Raw genomic sequence first — 20464 nt, 5'->3', positions numbered from 1 at the left:
GAGTCATCAGGTAAAAGATCACAACATGTTATACTTTAAGCAGTAGAGATAAGTAGCTTTCAGTTAAAGTATAGATTATAGACGGTGGTGTGTGACGACGTGTTTACCTGGCAGGTTCTGCCGGGAGGTATCTCGGTGTTTCTCCTTGTTGCGGGGCCTCAGGTGACACTTGGCGTCTTTGATCTTGAACCTGGCCTTCTGCTTGATGGGTGGAGCCAGCGTGTCTTTATTAACACACAGCACACAGACTGGTAATCAGGATTTAGCATAAACCACAGGTGTGTTTACATTATGTCATACTTCTTTATCCTCTCTCAAGTAATTATGTCATATAACATTTTATAAAAGGAGACACATCGTGCTCATTTCCAGGTTCATACTTGTATTGTGGGTTTCTGTCTGAAACGCTCCGTTCAGGAATCAAACATTTATTTGGGGGAGAACTGTTCGACCTTTAAGGAGGGAAGTGTTCCGACCCCGAGGTCGTATGAACATTGATTTCTGTATTTTGTGTATGTTCCCTCAGTCCCAGCGGGCTCTCCTTTCGGTTCGGTACGGGTAGGCAGCCGTTTGTTTAACCCTTTTTTCTCCTGTATTTTTCGTAGGAGTTCGGTTAGTATTTATCTTTTGTTTCCTTTCTTTGAAGTGGGTAAGTTTAGGTTGTTGAGCTCTGTTTTGTTTATTATTTTGCTATAGCCTAGTCGGTCGTTGCTGGTTGTTATTATTCATGTTGCGCCAGGATTTCCGCCAGGCCGGGTCGTAACATTAGCGACTGTCTCTTTAAGAGAAAAAGCCCAGTCTGCTCTGATTGCAAACCAAATGCACTACAGGATCAGCATTGATTCATGGAGAGACCTTCGTTTGGTCAGCTAACATTACTACCAAGCAGCTGAAACATAAAGTGTTATCGTGGTTTTAGCTGGCTGGTTCCTAACATTAATCAACATGATGCCCGTCACTGTCGTGCGTGTCTCCTCACTGTTTTGACCGATGCTCGTTGGCGTTGACTTACCGGCCACACAGGTGTCACTGTTAACAAGAGTCCCTTTAAGATTAGTAGAACTGTGAAGATGTTTATTACCTCCTAACGTCTAATCAGATATATGTTTGAGATTATAACATCATCATTTTATGAGGAACATTCTGAGTGATAGTTAGACTACTGTACCGGCACAGGTGGGTAAGGCAGTGGTGGCGTTCCTCTTCTGAGGAGCTTTACCAGCCTGGACGGGAACGCCGCAGCTCAGCGTGTAGCTGTTCTCCGAGTCTGTTAGAAACACACACACACACACACATATATATTAGGCTACGGTGGTGAGAAAAGAGAAATCAGACATGATGATGAGCGGTTAGGGAGGCTGAGAGTTTTTATTTGGTCTGAAGGATTGAGTGATCACGGTTATGGTATGGAAGCATGTGTGTTTCACTTGGCGGCGGGCGGCGCCACGCACAGTCCTGAGGATTAACAAGAATTTAATGAATGCCGTCCTCCTGTATTCAGCCCAGAGGACACTCTGCTGCCATGTGACCTTCAACCCTTATTGAGAAATTAAAGCTCTAAATGAAAGATCTATGAATCCTGATGCACACATTTCCAGTGAGAAATGAGGGATGAAGCCTTCAGAGGTCATAAAAAGTGAGATGATTAAATAAGAGCCCGGGCTGCATTAAAGCCACAGGAATTCACATGGCTCTCTCTCTCTCTCCCTTAAACTTAACACGCTCTCCAGAAAGACAGAAAAACAAATATTTCACTTCATGCCTGAGAGCTCTCCATCATTCTCACGCCGCGGCGGCCAAGTCAAACGGGAGCGATTGGAAAAAAAGGCGTGATCAAAGAACGTAATCGATTTACAGACGTGTGTTAAGTACTATGGCAGGAGGAGAGGCCGGGGGGGCCAGACAAAGTGCTGGACGGGGAGAAGCCAAGAAGACCTTGCAGAGAGAAAAACACATCAGTCTGAGTGGAGAGCCCCCCCCATACCCCCAATACCCCCGGAGGAGGCAACGAATACAGCAATAAAGAGAGAGAGAGAGAGAGAGAGAGAGCCTTCGTCAAGCATCAGTGGCATCCAGAGGAGAGGATGGTACGGAGAGCTGCGACGGCGAGCTGTCGCCACCAGAGGACAGCAGCGTGTTCAGCATGACAGCTGGAACACTACAGATTACTGCGTAGGGCATTTTAGAGGCATTTACAGGAGTTTCACCAACATTAATGCCCAATCTGTAGTATATATAATAATATAATATAGTATATTTCTATTGAAATAAAGTTACATGGATAAAGAGTAATGCCGCAAAGAAATAGATCTCATTGTTTCCCATCTTAAGTAACCTCCTTTACACCCAGACCACTTCCAACAGACACACTAACACATATATATATATATATCTAACCCATCTTTATAGATCCCAACCCTGATCTGAACATCAAGGTCCATAAGGTGAATTGACAAAAAAAAAGAGAAAAAGTGACAAGACAACGAGAAAGGTAAAAAAAACAACTAATGCAAGTATTAATGATACCAGACACCTCTCATAGTCTCTCTATAGTACATCCCAAAACTGAGATATTCCACAGAAAAAATAAATAAATGAATGAATGAATGAATAAATATATATATATGTATATATATATATATATATTTAATTATTCTATATATATATATACATGTATTTATTTATTCAATTTATATAAATATTTATTTATTTAATTTATATATATATATAAGCCAAAGATGACGTCCTCAAATGTCGTTTTGTCCACAACAACTCAAAGATAATTCCGTTTGCTGTCCTAGAGGAGGAAAGAAACCAGAAAATATTCACATTTAAGAAGCTGGAATCAGAGAATCTTTACTTTTTTTCTTGAAAACATTACTCAAATCGATTAATCGACCGTCAAAATAGTCGCGATCAATTTAATATTTGAGAAATAATCGATTGATTGTCGCAGCTCTACTGAAGATGTCACCTTGAAGGTGCTGCAAAATGTACTTCACAATAATACGTTCAGTTATTTTAATTGTTTAGAACATTTTAGATGGAAGGTAGGGTTCTGAAGTTGGGAAAGTATGCCATTTAAAAAAAAAAAATAACTCTAATGAACCTATATTTTAATAGGACAGAAAAATATATGCTAAGATCAGAGAAACATTTTAAAATAACATTTTAAAAGTATTTATTGGGCTTCTAGCAAAGATAATAAGGAGGAAGGATGACTGTTGTTTATTCCATCAAAGACTGCAGAAATATTTTTTATCCTTGATTAATATATGCATTTTTTTACTAATTCAATAAAAATGCGTGCATGTGTGCGTGCGTGCGTGCGTGCGTGCGTGTGTGTGTGTGTGTGTGTGCGTGTACCTGCGAGGAAGAGGGCGTTGGAGGGGCAGGAGAGCGAGCAGATCTCCGCCCCTCCGCTCTTGGTGCACGTCAGCTGGGCTCGTGGTGCTGGCTTCCCATTGGGCAGACACTTCACCGCCTCTGAGGGAACACACAGAGTCACATCACCATGACAACCACCTGGACACACACACCCAGAGTCGGTGCTTACCGATGCAGTCCTTCTTGTTCCAGTGGAGCTTCTGTCCGGGTGGACACACACACTCGTAGCCGCCCTGAGTGTTGATGCAGCCGTACTCGCAGCTCCCGTTGCTGATGCTGCACTCATCGATGTCTGAGACACAAGCACACAGAGAGCATTATAGCCAGAGAGTGAGTGAATTAGAAGACATATTAGGGTGGACAACAAGTTCTGGATTATAGGCACAAACAAACATGTTTTCACTGATGAAAAAAAATTACGGAATTTAGAAAGATGATCCTGGCAAAACCTTTTTTCACGTGTTCTTAAGTCATAAACTCAGGAGAGAAAACAGTTGAGATCAGACTTAGAAAATGGATCGCCTATTTTGTCCCGATATCTACGTCTGTGCCAAACGTGTTGCTTTTATTGCAAAATGCACAATTGCTGGTGTACCTAATAAACTGACAACTGAGTGTATGTCTATGTTGATACAGATGTGTGATCACGCTCCCTCCACCTTTCTATCAGTGACGTCAGTCAGTGGAACAACAGGACAGTCAGACCTGTACAGAGCTACAGGTGTGTGACGAGCAGACAAACCAACAGAGACTCACACTGTAAACACTCTACACACCTGAACCTCAGGGAGACGTTACAGTGATTCAGAGGAACTGAGGTGTGAGAGTGCTTTCAGCAGCAGCCGTCTGCACACGCTCGCTGACCCCTCACCTTCGCATTTCCCTTTCAGATGCACACACACATTTGATCTGCTCCGTCACACACACACACACACACTTCGGCCGTGTCAAACAGCTCGTTGTTGCAGCGGTGCGACGGATCTGAGCATCAGAGTCTCACCTCCACAGTGAGTGAGGCCGTACAGGATGTGGCCCTTCTTGCACACGCACTCGAAGCTGCCTGGGTAGTTGATGCAGGTGTGGTCACAGGTTCTCTCGAAGGAGCACTCGTCAATGTCTGAGGGAGAGCAAAGAGACACATGACTGGTGAGAAAACACTGTAGCTCTATGTAATGGAGAGGGTTGGGGACAGGAAGTGGACACAGTGACTGAAAGAGACGTCATCATCAGTGACTAATCAGAACAGGCTGTTCTCATCTACTGGTCGGACTTATATCTACTAAAAGTAATGCACTGTAATCCACATTTAACCCATGTAATCGTGAGCCGGGCCTCTAAGGAAGTCAGGTGACGTAACGTTAGTATATAAAGAGCGACAAAGTCCACATAAGGAGGAGGTCAAACAATCACAGGACTTTCACCCAGGAGGCCGCTGTTTCTGTCCCGAATGAAACCAAGTCAACGTTGACTTATTTTACAGAACTTTTGTTACAGAACGTACTTAACTAACGGCATCTACTTAAGTTACGTAACAAACATACTTATTTTAACCCAAACCACCATCTTTTCCTAAACCTAACCTAGTAGATTTGCTGCTTAAACTTAACCAAGTAGTTCATACGTACGCATTTAACCTAAATCACGATCTTTTCATAAACCTAACCAAGTTTTTTTCTGTCTCTTCTGACTTTCTTCTCTTTCTTTTTTTGTTACCCCCCCAAAAAGTGACATAATGATCTGAAAAACCCAAGTTTTATTATAATTAAGTAGATCAAAACAGTGACTTGACATGTTTTGCATATTGGTCAAAAACATTCGAGGGTTGCTGCATCATTTTAGAAACTCTTGAGTATGTCAGCCTCATGAAAAGCTGCCGATGTAAAGGTCAGCGGGATGAGTTGGTTTACAGATATTGTAATCTTAATGACTCATTTATGGACAAACACAGGCTGCTCACCACGGACTTAAGAGGCCGTCCCATTAATCACAGCGGACGGTATAGTAAACAAATACTAAACTAGGACAAGAGCTCATTCTAATAAACCAACGACTGAGTTTCACCGTGACTCAATGTCTGTGAGTGTGCACGAGTGCGCACTGTGCATGTGTTTACGTGTACTCGTCCAGCACCAAATATTATTAACCTATCAGGATCAAGCTCACCTGGTTTATTTCAGGCCGTTCGGCGGGGGCTTTACGGGGGCTAAAAATAGGACCTGTTATAATGGAGTTTGTCATGTGGAGGAAGTCGTTAAGGCCGGGGATGTTGGCTCGGTAAATATTCCAGGCAACTGTTCCATGTGAGGACTTAGGAATAGCTCGCCTGTTTGGAGCTAGAGTTTACACAAACTGATCCGGGCACACGGGAGCAGCCAGCAGCTGCTGAATGTAAAAAGAACATATATATATATATATATATAAAAATAAATATTATTATATGGTTGTTCTGTATATAAAGTAAATGTTGGTTTGGCTTGTTGTTCTGTGACGAGGTGACAGTGATCGCTGACGATCTAACGTTCTCTTTATCTCAGGGGTCAGCCTCATGCGTCTCTTTAGCTCCTCTCCAGTGGCTCCCTGTGGACTTTTAAAAATGGAAATGAATAACTGTTTTTTGTTTGGGTTTATTAGGGCCACATTGAGGAAAAAAAAAAAATCTGATATATAGAATAGAATAAAGTCATAATATTATAAAGTAGTAATTTTACGTGTTATTTTCTTTTTTTCTCGTAAAGTTATGACTTTATTCTCGTAATATTACGACTTTTTTCTCGTTTATGGTGTACGGTCTAAGACCTGCTCTATATATAAATAGTCTTGAGATAACTTCTGTTGTGATTTGAGGCTATATAAAAATAAATTGAATTGAATTGAATTGAATAAAGTTATGACTTTATTCTCGTAATATTACAACTTTATTCTGTAAATCTCAGATGTTTTTTCCCTCAATGTGGCCCTTATACTCCGTAGTACATTGTGTCTTTGGGCCTCACTGCATTAGACTTATATACTATATACTTAGACTATAAACTGTGGTACCTTCATCACAATGATCACATGTTTTACGGCTCCAGACAATTTTTTTTTCTTCTTTTTTGCCTAAAATGTCTCTTTTGATAGTAAAGGTTGCCGACCCCTGCTCTATCTTTATAAACTCGTAGAGTAGAAGTAATAACTGGTGGAAATCGGTTATGCAACTGTGGCGGATGATTAATCTCTCTGCTTTGGTTTTCTTAGCCCGTCCTGGCAGAAGCTCTTTAACACTGGCATGTAGTTAGCACTGGGAGCTATTTTCTCTGGAAAAGCTCAGAAAGAATTGGCGAAGGAAACGTTATATTTCATTTTGAGGTCACGGTGAAGCTGAACAGTGCAGATGTCAGTTGGATGGGACGACCCTGGCAGCTGGTACGGTGGCAAAGGTGTGTCAGAAATAGGCCCTGATGCTATCAACACCACATTAATAAAGGCTTCAAACGCACCGCCGAAGTGCACAGTTAAACCGACACATGCGCGTACACAGCGTTGTTGGTTTTGGGCCGGGGACAGGAGCACCTCGGGGCTTTTGTTGTTAATAAAAATCATTTTGTGTTTGTCTGTTCTCCCGTCTCGCCTGCTGCGACTTGTAAGCAGGAATCTGCCTTTTGGTCGTACCGACACAACTGCGGATCACAAGGAGGCTTCTACATGTTCACTACACACCCAGCGGAGGAAGTCAGCTGCTGCTGCTGCAACAAGCTGCACATTATGTGACTGTGCACGCTGACCTTTTCTCTTTTATGCATTTAAGGGGAGACACCCCAGGTGACTAGGGTAACATGTTAACTAGATAGATAGATTTTGTATCACAAGTTTTCTGAAATTCAAATAAGCAAATGAGGCATTATCTTATTAAATATATGTGCTAATTTATTTTAACCCTCTGAGACCCACAGTAGACCCGTTTTTTTTTAATCTTTTTAGGTGGATCTAGGGGGTCTTTAGGGGGAGATAGCAGGTCAACAGTAGATGTCACATAGAAGTGGTGAACATCATCTGAAAGCTGGGAACCTGAAGATTGGTTTGAGATGCAGCTCAGCACTGTGTGTCAAAATGTTCTAGTCATAAATCAGAAATAAACAGAATTATGTCTTATTAGTTGTTTATTGCAATTTTTGTTACACCGATTTGGAGCTAAATTTAACCATTTACAGCTTTTTTAACCACCATCTACAGCTCCAATTGATAAAAATGATCAAGAATCCCTCCAAAATACCACATTAAGACACCAAGACCTTGAGGATCAACATAGAAAAAGCCATGCTGTGATTTGGGATCAAAAACTTTTGACATTTTCTTGAAATTTCTGCAAGAATTTTCTTCATTTTTCCGTGATTGGATGGCGAGCACTTCCTGTTGTGTAAACTGCTCAGAAACCCCCTTATTGCCAATCTAACTAGGAAAGCCATCCATCCTCTGAATGCTCTAGGTCTCTAGTCTGATCCATCCATCCTCTGAATGCTCTAGGTCTCTAGTTTGATCCATCCATCCTCTGAATGCTCTAGGTCTCTAGTTTGATCCATCCATCCTCTGAATGCTCTAGGTCTCTAGTTTGATCCATCCATCCTCTGAATGCTCTAGGTCTCTAGTTTGATCCATCCATCCTCTGAATGCTCTAGGTCTCTAGTTTGATCCATCCATCCTCTGAATGCTCTAGGTCTCTAGTTTGATCCATCCATCCTCTGAATGCTCTAGGTCTCTAGTTTGATCCATCCATCCTCTGAATGCTCTAGGTCTCTAGTCTGATCCATCCATCCTCTGAATGCTCTAGGTCTCTAGTTTGATCCATCCATCCTCTGAATGCTCTAGGTCTCTAGTTTGATCCATCCATCCTCTGAATGCTCTAGGTCTCTAGTTTGATCCATCCATCCTCTGAATGCTCTAGGTCTCTAGTCTGATCCATCCATCCTCTGAATGCTCTAGGTCTCTAGTTTGATCCATCCATCCTCTGAATGCTCTAGGTCTCTAGTCTGATCCATCCAGCCTCTGAATGCTCTAGGTCTCTAGTCTGATCCATCCATCCTCTGAATGCTCTAGGTCTCTAGTTTGATCCATCCATCCTCTGAATGCTCTAGGTCTCTAGTCTGATCCATCCATCCTCTGAATGCTCTAGGTCTCTAGTTTGTGGCTGTAAAGTTTCATGAGGCTGTGATTATCCTAGAGGTCACCACAGGTCATTTTATACAGTGAAGTCAATGAAATGTCTCCTATGGGGACTAACATCATCACACATGAATCCAGTTGGGCTCATTGGATCCACAAGAGTCTCAGCTTTACAGTGAGACCCAATTTATGGAATTCCAAGTTAATTTCCAGAACAGAAATATGAACATTGGATAAAGCCAGGTTCAAAATTCTTGTTTCGTTTTGTTGACATATTGGAGTCAAAGGTTTTTACAGAAGGAACTTTGGTTATCTGTTTTTATCACTCCATAAATCAGGAAATACTGTAAACAGCCATAAAAAAATCATGTTTTTAGTAATAAATGTTGTGTAAATCAGGCTATGAATAATATATGAACAAACCTTCAGAACATAGAGAGGAATGAAACTGGAGAGTTTGGTGGATTTACAGTAAGTGCTGCTGAAGTGGAGATTTCTGACTCAGAGGGTTTTTGTTGTTTTTGAGAGAACGACCTTTAAAGACATGTTTATTGTAAAATCCCACACATTTATGGAATGGAGGTGAAGTTTCCTTTCCACTAGTCTGAAAGAAGACGTGTTATGGATGCAAAATAGGCCACAATCTCAAAATCGACTGCAATCACAGTTCAATTCACCGAGCTGCTCAGAGAAGTTTAGTCAGGTAAAAATCAAAGAGACGACTGCCTCTCAGTGTATTTCCACCTGACTGCCTGGCGACACCCTGAACCCGATGACACAGTGAGAATCTGTGTGATGACAGCTGTCGATCACTGACCTTGACATGTCCGTTCGTCGGTGAGCAGTTTGTGTCCTTTCTGGCAGCTGCACTCGAAGGAGCCCACCGTGTTCCGGCAGAAGTGATCGCAGCCTCCGTTGTTCTCCTGGCACTCGTCGATGTCTGGGCGGAGGAGATTAAAGGAAGGAAGAACAGAAGGGCCGTCAGTGAGGAGTATGAGACAGTATGTTGACCTGAGTTCACCTGGCTTTGCAGCTTGGTTTGACATACTTTGAAGAAACATTCCTGCACATTTAGACACACACTTTCCCTGCACAGCATCAACAGGAGCACCGAACAGCTTCTGGTGTCATGTAACGTGCACTTTGCTGACTCTATTCCACATGTTCACTGGGATTTTATATTTTAATTTATCTTTTCTCCAAATAAGGTGTTTCATCACGGTGTGTGTGTGTGTGTGTGTGTGTGTGTGTGTGTGTGTGTGTGTGTGTGTGTGTGTGTGTGTGTGTGTGTGCTGGAAGGGTACATTTAATGTCATGCTTGTTTAACAGGGCTCCAGCAGCCAGCGTGGATCAGTCTTACAGGGATCCCGTGTCTCATCCCATGATACGCTAGTTACCTGGAACTAATGGAGTCTGGCTGCTGGGAGGCAGAAAGAGTATCACTGAGACATCTATTAATGGCGGTTTGGTGATGGCCAATAGCAAATGGTGATTTTCACCTCTTTATATCTGTCATCAACAGTGTTGATACTGAACCGACCTGCAATACTGACGTAACCTATTTCATTTGTTTTCCTGACAATATCTGCTCACATCAACTAAGGCATCTTTAAAGGTGCTAAATGTGAGATTGGGAGCATTTCTGTTGCTTCTGCACGGCTCTCAACATCTGTCAGCCTTGTTTTTGCGGTCTGTTCCGCACCGTCGGCTCCAGTCTGCCCGCGTCGGAGGCTTTTTCGGCCGATTCAGCGTGTTGAATCGGCGGCGGAGCTCGTCGCTGAGAGAAGTCACTCTGATTGGCTGTTCAGCTTAAACGAATCAGTGCATGAGAAGAGAAACGGAAGTGAGGAACGCAATCTTCATCTTCATCTGATCAGACGCCGCTTTGTTTCATGTACGTATCATAACAACGTCCTCCGTCTTCTGGTTTCTCTTTCTGAATGATGAATACAGACTACCGCCGCCTGCTGGTGTGGAGAGTTATTTCCTCTCACGCAGGCGGCGCAAAATACGTGCTAACCGGCCGCCGTTCAAATGCAACTTGTTGGCCGAGACAAAGGAGACACGAGCCGACGCATCGCTGCTAGTTCTTTGATATCACTTTCGTGTGTGTGGGCCTTTAAAGCAGATAGAAGCATGGATTACAACACATACAGAGGAGAGAGACTTCATTCTCTGCTCAGGTAGACTTATAACCGTATATAACCGTAACCTGAGTAAATTTAAAGAAGAGAAAGAGCAGATTGACTTAATGTCTCCATAAAAAAAGATGGAAAGTAAAAGGGGGGGAAGCAAAAAGCAAAGTTTCAGGGAAGCCTCATTAAAAGCACATGTTCTACTTCTGGACCTCGTAGTACGAAGTCATTTCTTGATCTTGCCAAGAACAGAGAGGCGATAACAGTCTGTTGTCCTCCTTTCAGCCTGATTTATAACTTCTGATTACAACATGTTTTGCACCCTAAACCTGCAAGTGGATCTACAAACTCAGTGAAAACAACTGGCGGCAGGTTGGTTTGAAGAATTTGATTTCAATAATTATTATTAAATGCTGTTCCCATAGTCAAACAAACAGGTCTGTGGTGCTGGTAGAGAACCTGGATACCTGAGCTCCAGCCCAGGTGTGGTGCACCATTCAGAGGCACAGATTCTAAAATAATAATAATAATAGGCGAGTGTAATCACCCCGGGGGCGGCATGTTCAACGCCAACCGCAAACCTACTGGCAGATCTGGTTTCACCAAGCCCCGACCATCCAACCTCACTCCCTCGCCTCATCCAGCCCGCGGCGCCCTCAGATGAACTCCAAACTGCTAAATCATCGTCTGTCACCGGCTTTTTTCCTCATAAATACATTTTGTTTTATCTCTCATTTATAGCTCAGATCATGAGAGCTTTTTCTTTCTATTTGCTGCAGGAAAAACTTTGTTTCTAAAGGAGGAGAGATCAGACTGGAAAGATTTCGAAGGTGGAGGAGGACGAGGAGAGGAGAAGGAGCAACGGAGGAGCGAGAGGGGACAATAGTCTGGCAGATTACACAGGCTAAGCCCTTTTTGATTGGTGCTCTAAGTGTTGAAAACTGTGAGGGATTAACACCTAAACCCTTGAGCCGGGGAATAAATCCAGCAAGACACCACAGAGAAATAGAGGAGGAGAGAGGGAGGGGGGGGGAGGATGGAGGATGGAAGAGGGAGGTAGAGGAGACGAGACAGGAGGAGAAGAGGGAGGAAGATGAGGGCGAGGAACAGAAGGAACTAGAACGACTGCCTCGCGGTTGCATGCCTCCGCCAACCAGTCAAGTTGTTCTGCTGTATGTCTATTAGGGTGGAAGTTCATGACAGCAGACGATGCTTCAAACGAGGGCTGTCAAAGTTAACGCCATAATAACGTGTTAACGCAAATTAGTTTTAACGCAACTTGCGATTTTTATTTAGCCTCGTAAAAGTACTACTTTCAAAAGTAGTTTTGTTGCGTAAGTAAACCTTAAAACAAAGTAAACCTACGTTGGAAGTTTACTTTGAAAAGAGACTGTATGCATGTAACGAGTGGAAACTGACCCAACGTCACTGACACGTCCAGAACTGACACTAGACAGGTACCTAGAGCGTCATGTTTTGAAGCGTAGGGTTAGACCAAGCTGCGGTATTTGACCAGTTGGAAATGAGACCGCGCTGGTAGCTTGATCAATTAAAGACCCGGCTATTAACGGGGGTCAAGAGAAGGTGGCGAGAGCACAGAGACGTCCAGTCCTCACACATTCTCGTATGGCCGTCAGTGTAGCGTGATAGGAGCCCTTATAAAACAGCCAGGAACTAAGCCACTGTGTTTTTCCATCAGGGTAGACTCTGGCCTTCCCCGGCACTGATCCTCTCACTCCCGTATCCTCAGGGAGCTTCTGCTGAATGAACTCTTCATCTAAATATGGAGCCGAGACAGGAATCCACAACGAGCTGGCCGCGCGCCGCGTTAAAAATGTAGTAAACTGTACGTCCCGCTGTGCCCTGTCAGCGGCCTTTTAAAAGGGATTGTCCCTCCATCTGGCTCGACTAAAACGGATTTCCCCGTGGCCCGGTTGGAAGAAAACGATGCTCTGGGGTTTTTTAAGGAGAGCAGGACAGGTAAGGGTGTTCCAACGTCTCCAAAATGTGATGTGAAACCAGGAGAGAAGCAGTCTTTTACCTCCTCTTTATCTTTCTTCCCGTCTGTTGTCTCACGTCTAACCTGCAGCCCCGTCTGCCAAAAGGATTTAAATCCATCGTGGCCATGCTCCTGTTCTGTTCTTCGACATGCTGACAGTAGCTTGTAGGGCTGATCCCTCTCTGTGAGGTTACACTGTACACTTGCCAACCCTGAGATTACAAAAGTGAAGAGATTTTCTTGCAAGACTTTGAAGGGAATTTTGAAGTTGATCTTTTCCTGCATCTTGTTGAATTCCAGAAACTCCAGGAAGAAAAGCTTCAGGAGTTGTGGATTCTCAAAATCCCACAACATTCCCCATCTGCCCACGCCGTCTCCGCTCTAATGCCTATGTTAAAAACAGTGGATACCACCCCGGGTCTACCCGACACAGACAGACACGGCTTCGTAATTATTCTGGCAGCCACAAAACACTGGCAGAACCGCTGCATCTACCCACACTTAATGGCCACTCTGGGGACGGCTGAGCCTTATAACGGGGTATATAATTACCTTTAATGGAGCTTAAATAAGCTTTGAGCTTAAATAAATACATTAAGCCTCCGCACATCTTGAAATGATAAAGACTGGAGAGGAGAGGAGAGAGGAGAGAGAGAGAGGACAGATGAAGGCGAGTCATGAGAGTGGGTGAAGGGAGAATGGAGGGTGGCCTGACATGTGTGGCCACCCTCCATCAACGTTTAACACTGTTGCCATCTTAGTTCGTCGTGTTAACATACTTATATTTGCACATTTAAATTTGACATTTATTCATTTATCAGACGCTTTTGTCCAATGAGGTACAATCCAAGTTACAGTAGATCAAGGAGGAGCCTTTGAGAATAAGGCCTCAACACTCAGGTTGGCTCATATTAATGCTCTGGATATCATACAGTATATCCTCATCGCTCACCGTCTCTCTAAGGCTGAGCCCAGCCACCCTACGGAGGAAACTCATTTCGGCCGCTTGTATCTGCGATCTCATCCTTTCGGTCACTACCCAAAGCTCATGACCATAGGCGAGGGTTGAAACGTAGATGGATTGGTAAATCGAGAGCTTCGCCTTCTGGCTCAGCTCCCTCTTCACCACAACGGTCCGGTGCAGCGCCCGCATAACTGCAGACGCCGCACCAAACCGCTTGTCCATCTCCCGCTCCTTTTTAACCTCACTTGTGAACAAAACCTCGAGATACTTGAACTCCCTCGCTTGGGGCAAAGACTCACTCCCCACCCGGAGGGGAGCAATCCACCGGTTTCAAGAAGAGAACCATGGCCTCAGACTTGGAGGTACTGACTCTCATCCCGACCGCTTCACACGGCTGCAAACCGCCCCAGTGCGCGCTGAAGGTCACGGTCTGATGGAGCCAACAGAACAACATCATCTGCAAAGAGCAGAGACGCAATTCTGAGGTCCCCAAACCGGACACTGTCCTCCCCATTCACTGGAAACGTGTTTGACTTTGTGCCGAGTGTACGGACACGGATCTTACTTTGGTTATACTGTACAAGGACCGGATGGCTCGTAACATCGACCCCGCTGCCCCATATTCCTGCAGTGCCCCCCAACAGGACTCCGCGGGGGGACACGGCCATAAACCTATTCCTAGTCCACAAAACACATGTAGACTGGATGGGCAATCTCCCATGACCACGCCAACAGCCCTGCAAAGGGTAAAGAGCTGGATGACAGCTGGGAAAGAGATGGATATCATATAGAGCACCTTTAATTAGAGGTAATACACCAACGTATCAGATTCATTCTGATTATGAGGGCACCAGATGAGAAGTCAGAGAATCACAATCCATCTGGTAGATGTTGAGATTTCGCTGGACAAGTGAAAACTTTGACTTGTTGTTGGTGCCAGATGAAAAATCAGCAGATCACCAAACTCATTTGGATTTAATCTCTGAAATATCTGAACTAAACTTCACAGGAATCCATCCCATAGTTGTTCAGATATTTCTTCAGACCGACTGAAGCACTGACGTCCACGGAGCCACACAGGGCTAAAGATGTAGAGATGCTACGCTGGTTCTGTCTGTATAAGAGCAGAAGAAGAATCATGTGCGTTCATGTGAATGGGCACCTTGATGTCCATCGTGCACAAACATCTGGGGAGCCAGAAGCCATCTCGCCTGAGGCGTTTGTTAATGAGGACGCTCCTAATTAACTAATTAGCGCCTCACACAGGACTGCACATGGACGGCGCTGAGAAGAAGAAAGTGATGTTACGTCTCTCACTCTTTCCATCTCCGTCTGCCCTTGTGAGAGAGGAGTCATACGTCCCCTTCACTATTTGAGGATTGGACACACACACCAGCCGTCTCCTGGGATCCATCGCTGACATTTACTCTAGACGATCGATATCTTGCTCCGGCCTTCGATCAATAGTTTCACCCCGTTGCCGAGAGCTGTTTGTCTCTGAATATCACGCCGCTCTGACAGACATTTCAGATCTCTTGCTGACAGGCTGGCTATCTGCTACTGCCTGCATGTGACACACTGTGTGCAGGTTTCAGACGACCGTATGTAGAGCTTTTTAAGGGCCTTTCTTTAAAAGCTACCCAAAATTGGATTTAAGAGCAATTTAACGAGGAAAATAAAGAAATAAAAAGACTGGCGAAAGCGGTCTATTTCCAATTGAACAGAGCTAATGAAAGTTGTGAGACTATAAATGGAAAGTTAAAAAAAGAAAAAATGTTACTAGGAAGTGATTTAAGAACATGTTGTGAAACTTGTTTAAAGGTCATTCAAAACACATCGTATTGTATTAACCCTGATCTATACAGAACTAGAGCTGTCAATACATTCAAATATTCAATCGCAATTTAATCATATTTTTATCTGTTCAAACCTTAAAGGGAGATTTGTCAAGTATTTAATCCTCTTATCAACATGGGAGTGGACAAATATGCTGCTTTATGCAAAATGTATGTATATATTTATTATTGTAAATTAATTAACAACACAAAACAATGACAGATATTGATCCAGAAACCCTCACAGGTACTGCATTTAGCACAAAACAATATGCTCTATTAATCAGAACATGGCAAACTGCAGCCCAACAGGCAACAACAGCTGTCAGTGTGTCAGTGTGCTGACTTGACTATGACTTGCCCCAAACTGCATGTGATTATCATAAAGTGGGCATGTTTGTAAAAGGGAGACTCGTGGGTACCCATAGAACCCATTTACATTCACACATCTGGAGGTCAGAGGTCAAGAGACCCCTTTGAACATGGGCATGCCAGTTTTTCCTCGCCAAAATTTAGTTTAAGTTTGGAGCGTTATTTAACCTCCTTTGCAACAAGCTAGTCTGACATGGTGAAAACAATCCCAGCGTCACTGTCACGGCTGGTAATAATTTAAAAGACAACAGCTGACGTTGACATTTGGGTACACACTGCTAAAAGAATGTGGACGTACGCGGCCCAGACCCCCTCTGAATGTGTTCTGAAAGATCGGATCTCAATGCGTCCTCAAATGGGCGCGTTCACATCTGTACTCAGAGCGGTCCACTTGTGATCGGATCACCCAGGATGCATGTTAATACCAGGTCTGAACAGAGCCAGAGCGCAGCTTCACATTCATTGGGCTGTACAGTTTACTTGATGTGACAGTGAGTAATTGGAAATTTCCAGTGAGCCTGTCTGCATCGGTTAGAAACCATCTTCTGGCACTTTTTAAAAACAATATTTCAGTAATCCGAATGCTCGGCCTCCTACACTAAACACTGGAATTGTGATTGAATCCACCGGTAGTTGAACGGTGACCTCGAGGGAATTCGTTGTTCTTCCAGGTTAGATATTTTGGAAGTGAACTCTGGCTGCAGAGGAGGTTGAGGGGCCAAATGAGAAGGCTCACTAACATCCACCTGGGCCAAAGGAAACAACCCCCCCACCCCGCCTGCTCCTCTGTAAGCCTCGGGGCCGTGTTTGAGAAGTCCAGTGTTTGGAGTGAGAAACCCGACTCCAGAAGAAACCCTGATGCTACAGCGGGGGGCTCAGCTGCCTGATAAAGATTGACCTGATTGATCAGCGCTGCAGCCTAAACCCACCGCCTCCAATGAACCCGAACTCCTCACCTCTGACCCCGGCATTTAGAGGTCAAGCGCAGGGTCAGGCCATTAAGTAAGAGATGGAATAAACGTGCTGAAACAAACCGAGCAGGAATAAAACTCGTTGTAATTTTAAACCACATTTAGATGTGCCTCGTAGGAATGTGCTCCTCATACCTCCAGGGTACGAGCTGCACACAACCAGAGAGTTTTACCAAATATAGTTTTACCAAATATTTGCAGTAAAAAAGCAATTAAATGGAATCCATTTGCAGAAACCCGAACCTCTACAAATAATTACGGGGCCGAGTACAGGGGATCTAGTTTTCTTGGAGGGCGCTGGTTTTCTTCGCTGGGTGTTGCCGGCGGAGAGGACGGACATCAGGCCGGGAGGTAGCGTGTATTTATTCAGGTATTAAACGACCTCAGCGCTCGATTCTGTTTAATAACAAACACTCCGCGGAGGCCGTGCCGGCCAAGGGAAACTCTCGGTTTTTACACAACAATAAAACAGCGGTGATCTGGGCCTGGCTCGGCTGGAGCGAGGGAGGACTGCCGGGCCGCGCTGCAGTCATGTGAGGTGATGGAGACCACGGCGTTGTGACTGGGGGCCACTGATCTGATAATAATTTACATGATCTGGAAAATGGATTAAATCTTAAACCTGACAACTGTCTCTGTGCATGCTTATATGCATAATATGTTATGATGTTCCTCTAGATCAGGGGTCAGCAACCTTTACTATCAAAAGAGACATTTTAGACAAAAAGAAAATATGTCTGGAGCCACAAAACATGTGATCATTGTGATGAAGGTAACACAGTTTATAGTCTAAGTATATAGTATATCAGTCTAATGCAGTGAGGGCCAAAGAGACAATGTACTACGGAGTATTAGGGCCACATTGAGGGAAAAAACATCTGAGATTTACACAATAAAGTCAGAATATTACGAGAATAAAGTCATAACTTTACGAGAAAAAAGAAAATAACACATAAAATTACTACTTTATAATATTAGGACTTATTCTCGTAATAATACGACTTTTTTCTCGTAAACTTCTGACTTTATTTTCATAATATTACAACTTTTTTTCTCGTACACTTCTGACTTTTTTCTCATAATATTACGACTCTTTTCTCGTAATATTATGACTTTATTCTCTAAATCTCAGATTAATTTTTTTTTCCTCAATGTGGCCCTAATACTCCGTCGTACCGTCGTACCATAGACCTACAACGATGATAAATAAAAATGAAAATGTAAACAAAGAACAGTTCCATTGTTATAAATCCACAGGGAGCCACTGGAGAGGAGCTGAAGAGACGCAGGTTGCTGACCCCTGCTTTAGTAGAAGGCTCTTAGCTTCCTGGTGAATGGATGTGATCGTGTCCCTGTCTTAGTTTCATCTGATTGTATATGTGTGTTTTTGTGTGTGTGTGTGTGTGTGTGTGTGTGTGTGTGCTTTCAGGTAGAGGAGGAATGCAGGCCAGTGGGGACGTGTCTCAGGTGCCGATACACGCCGTGTACAGTACGGCGACCACACGCTATCCACAGGAACGCACACACGACCACAAGAGCACACACATCCAACCTCCGACGAGGTCGTCTGTGCACACAAACACAGACTAACAAGCGACCCTAAATGTGTGTTAATTAACCGACAGAAACAGACACACATACAGTAACTCATCCTTCCTCCAGTGTGCACCTTCTAATCAAACATCTGGAAAGGGTTCAAGAAAAAAAAACACTTCTCTCTCTCTCTCTCTCTCTCTCTCTCTCTCTCTCCTCTCTCTCCCTCTCTCTCCTCTCTCTCCCTCTCTCTCTCTCTCTCTCTCTCTCTCTCTCTCTTTCTTTCTCTCCCTCTCTCTCTCCTCTCTCTCTCTCTCTCTCTCTCTCTCTCTCTCTCTCTCTCTCTCTCTCTCTCTCTCTCTCTCTCTCTCTCTCTCTCCCCTCTCTCTCCCTCTCTCTCCTCTCTCTCTCTCTCTCTCTCTCTCCCTCTCTCTTTCTTTCTCTCCCTCTCTCTCTCTCTCTCTCTCTCTCTCTCTCTCTCTCTCTCTCTCTCTCTCTCTCTCTCTCTCTCTCTCTCTCTCTCTCTCTCTCTCTCTCTCCCTCCCTCCCTCCCTGGGCACGAGAGCCCCGTGATGAAACGCCTCCTCGGGTTGGCGCGTCTGTCATCGTGAGAGGCTGAACCGACTCGTCTGTCAGCGCAGATGAAAGGGCGTTTATCGGACTGGTGGGTTTTAAACATGCCCTACATAGTTTATATTGAAATGATTATGATAGACAGGCACGACGGGGCACATCCTCCTTGGCTTTAAGGCGAGGTAGACGCAGACAAGGAGAGAGGGAGAGAACTGTCTGTCTCTATCAAGCAATTTAGTGGCACATTAGATGAGACCACCTCACAGTGTGGCACTTATCTTGCCGCTAACTACTATGTTCAGTAAACTACTAAATGCCAGCAATTACACTCCAGTCTGTGCACTACAATACGCCGCTAACACAACTGGTGTGCCACCAGAGTCGACACTCACAAATACACATTTATTTACAGGTACGTACGTTTGTTTGGGCTTCAGTGGGAGATATTGATTAGCTAACTCTCAGACAGCCTCTATGTGCTGTTGCCATGGTTACAGGAAGCCCCCGTCACATGGGACGGCTCGGGAATTTACTGAATGCTGTTAAAGTCCCGTCAATAAAGAAAGCACCTTACAGCAAGATGGCTCTGAGTTTCAATACACTGGCAGCTTTCTAAAAGATGTTTCTAATCTTGTTGAAAACGTGAGAGAGCCCACACATAACCACATGTTCTGTTAAAGTTAACAGTTTTGTTCCTATAGCGTGTGGAGAGCAACGATTTAACCAAAACAGCCTAAACACCACACACTAACAGATCCATTCATGAACAACAAGAGTCCCGACTCAAAAATCTCTCAAAATCTCTCGCAATCAAACGTGACTTTAGTGTAAACAAACACGGCGAACGACGGTCAGGAAGAATTAACGATGTTAGTTTTTACTTTGTACTGAAAATTCACGAAGGATGGAAGGATGAAGTCATGGAGACACGTTTAATAAACGTGGTTGCCTTAAGATGTCTTATTTAGCGTTTGGCTGTACTTAAAAAAACAACAACATGACTATGGCAAAATACCAAGACGGCAACGGCCAAGACGCTGGAAGTCCACAAACCAAGTTTTGTTGCCTAACCCTAACCAAGTTGATCTATTACTAAACCTAACTAAGTCGTTTTATTTTGAAAAGACTGGAGCCGAAATTGACACGTGCTTCCCGTGTTGCTGGACATTCGTAGGAAAAAGCACGAAAAACACGTTGTTGAAAGTCGTGCTGAGCGTCACAAAAAAAAGGGAAATTGGTGTCTATGTACACGAATCAAATAGATTAAATTTCCTGACTAATTCACGAACTGCTGAGAGACTGTGTTGGTCTATTCAGCCTTGGAGTTGATGTTGTTGCCACTCGTTCTCCAGCTCCACCCTGAAGTAATCTAAAAAGACAAGGTGGGGAAGTAATCTTCTGATTCTAAGAGCTCCCCTCAGAGACCTCTGGGTGATGTCACACTATGTAAGTCCTGCAGATCGTGGTCTGGGTCTAGCTGAGGTCCAAACACACAGCAGGGTTGTGTTGTGTGTCTCCCTGCCCGGTGCCCGGCTGATAGATACTGATCGATGTGC

General features: G+C 44.0%; 1 protein-coding gene across 5 annotated transcripts in view; it reads right to left on the bottom strand.

Moving 5' to 3' along the window:
• The window catches only part of scube1 (signal peptide, CUB domain, EGF-like 1), a 104837-nt gene that overhangs the window by 8574 nt on the left and 75799 nt on the right, over positions 1–20464 (bottom strand). For all 5 annotated transcript variants that reach the window (XM_074624890.1, XM_074624886.1, XM_074624887.1 and 2 more), the window contains 6 exons: positions 9344–9466; positions 4388–4504; positions 3557–3679; positions 3367–3486; positions 1169–1267; positions 108–224 (listed from right to left, as the gene is read on the bottom strand). In XM_074624890.1, the coding sequence (XP_074480991.1) occupies positions 108–224; positions 1169–1267; positions 3367–3486; positions 3557–3679; positions 4388–4504; positions 9344–9466 (699 nt within the window). The remainder of the gene's footprint in view (positions 1–107; positions 225–1168; positions 1268–3366; positions 3487–3556; positions 3680–4387; positions 4505–9343; positions 9467–20464) is intronic.

The sequence above is a fragment of the Sebastes fasciatus genome, chromosome 23 (assembly GCF_043250625.1).
Source record: "Sebastes fasciatus isolate fSebFas1 chromosome 23, fSebFas1.pri, whole genome shotgun sequence".
NCBI classification, from domain to species: domain Eukaryota; kingdom Metazoa; phylum Chordata; class Actinopteri; order Perciformes; family Sebastidae; genus Sebastes; species Sebastes fasciatus.
Note: the sequence above shows the minus strand (reverse complement) of the source record. Positions and strands in the feature narration are given on the sequence as shown.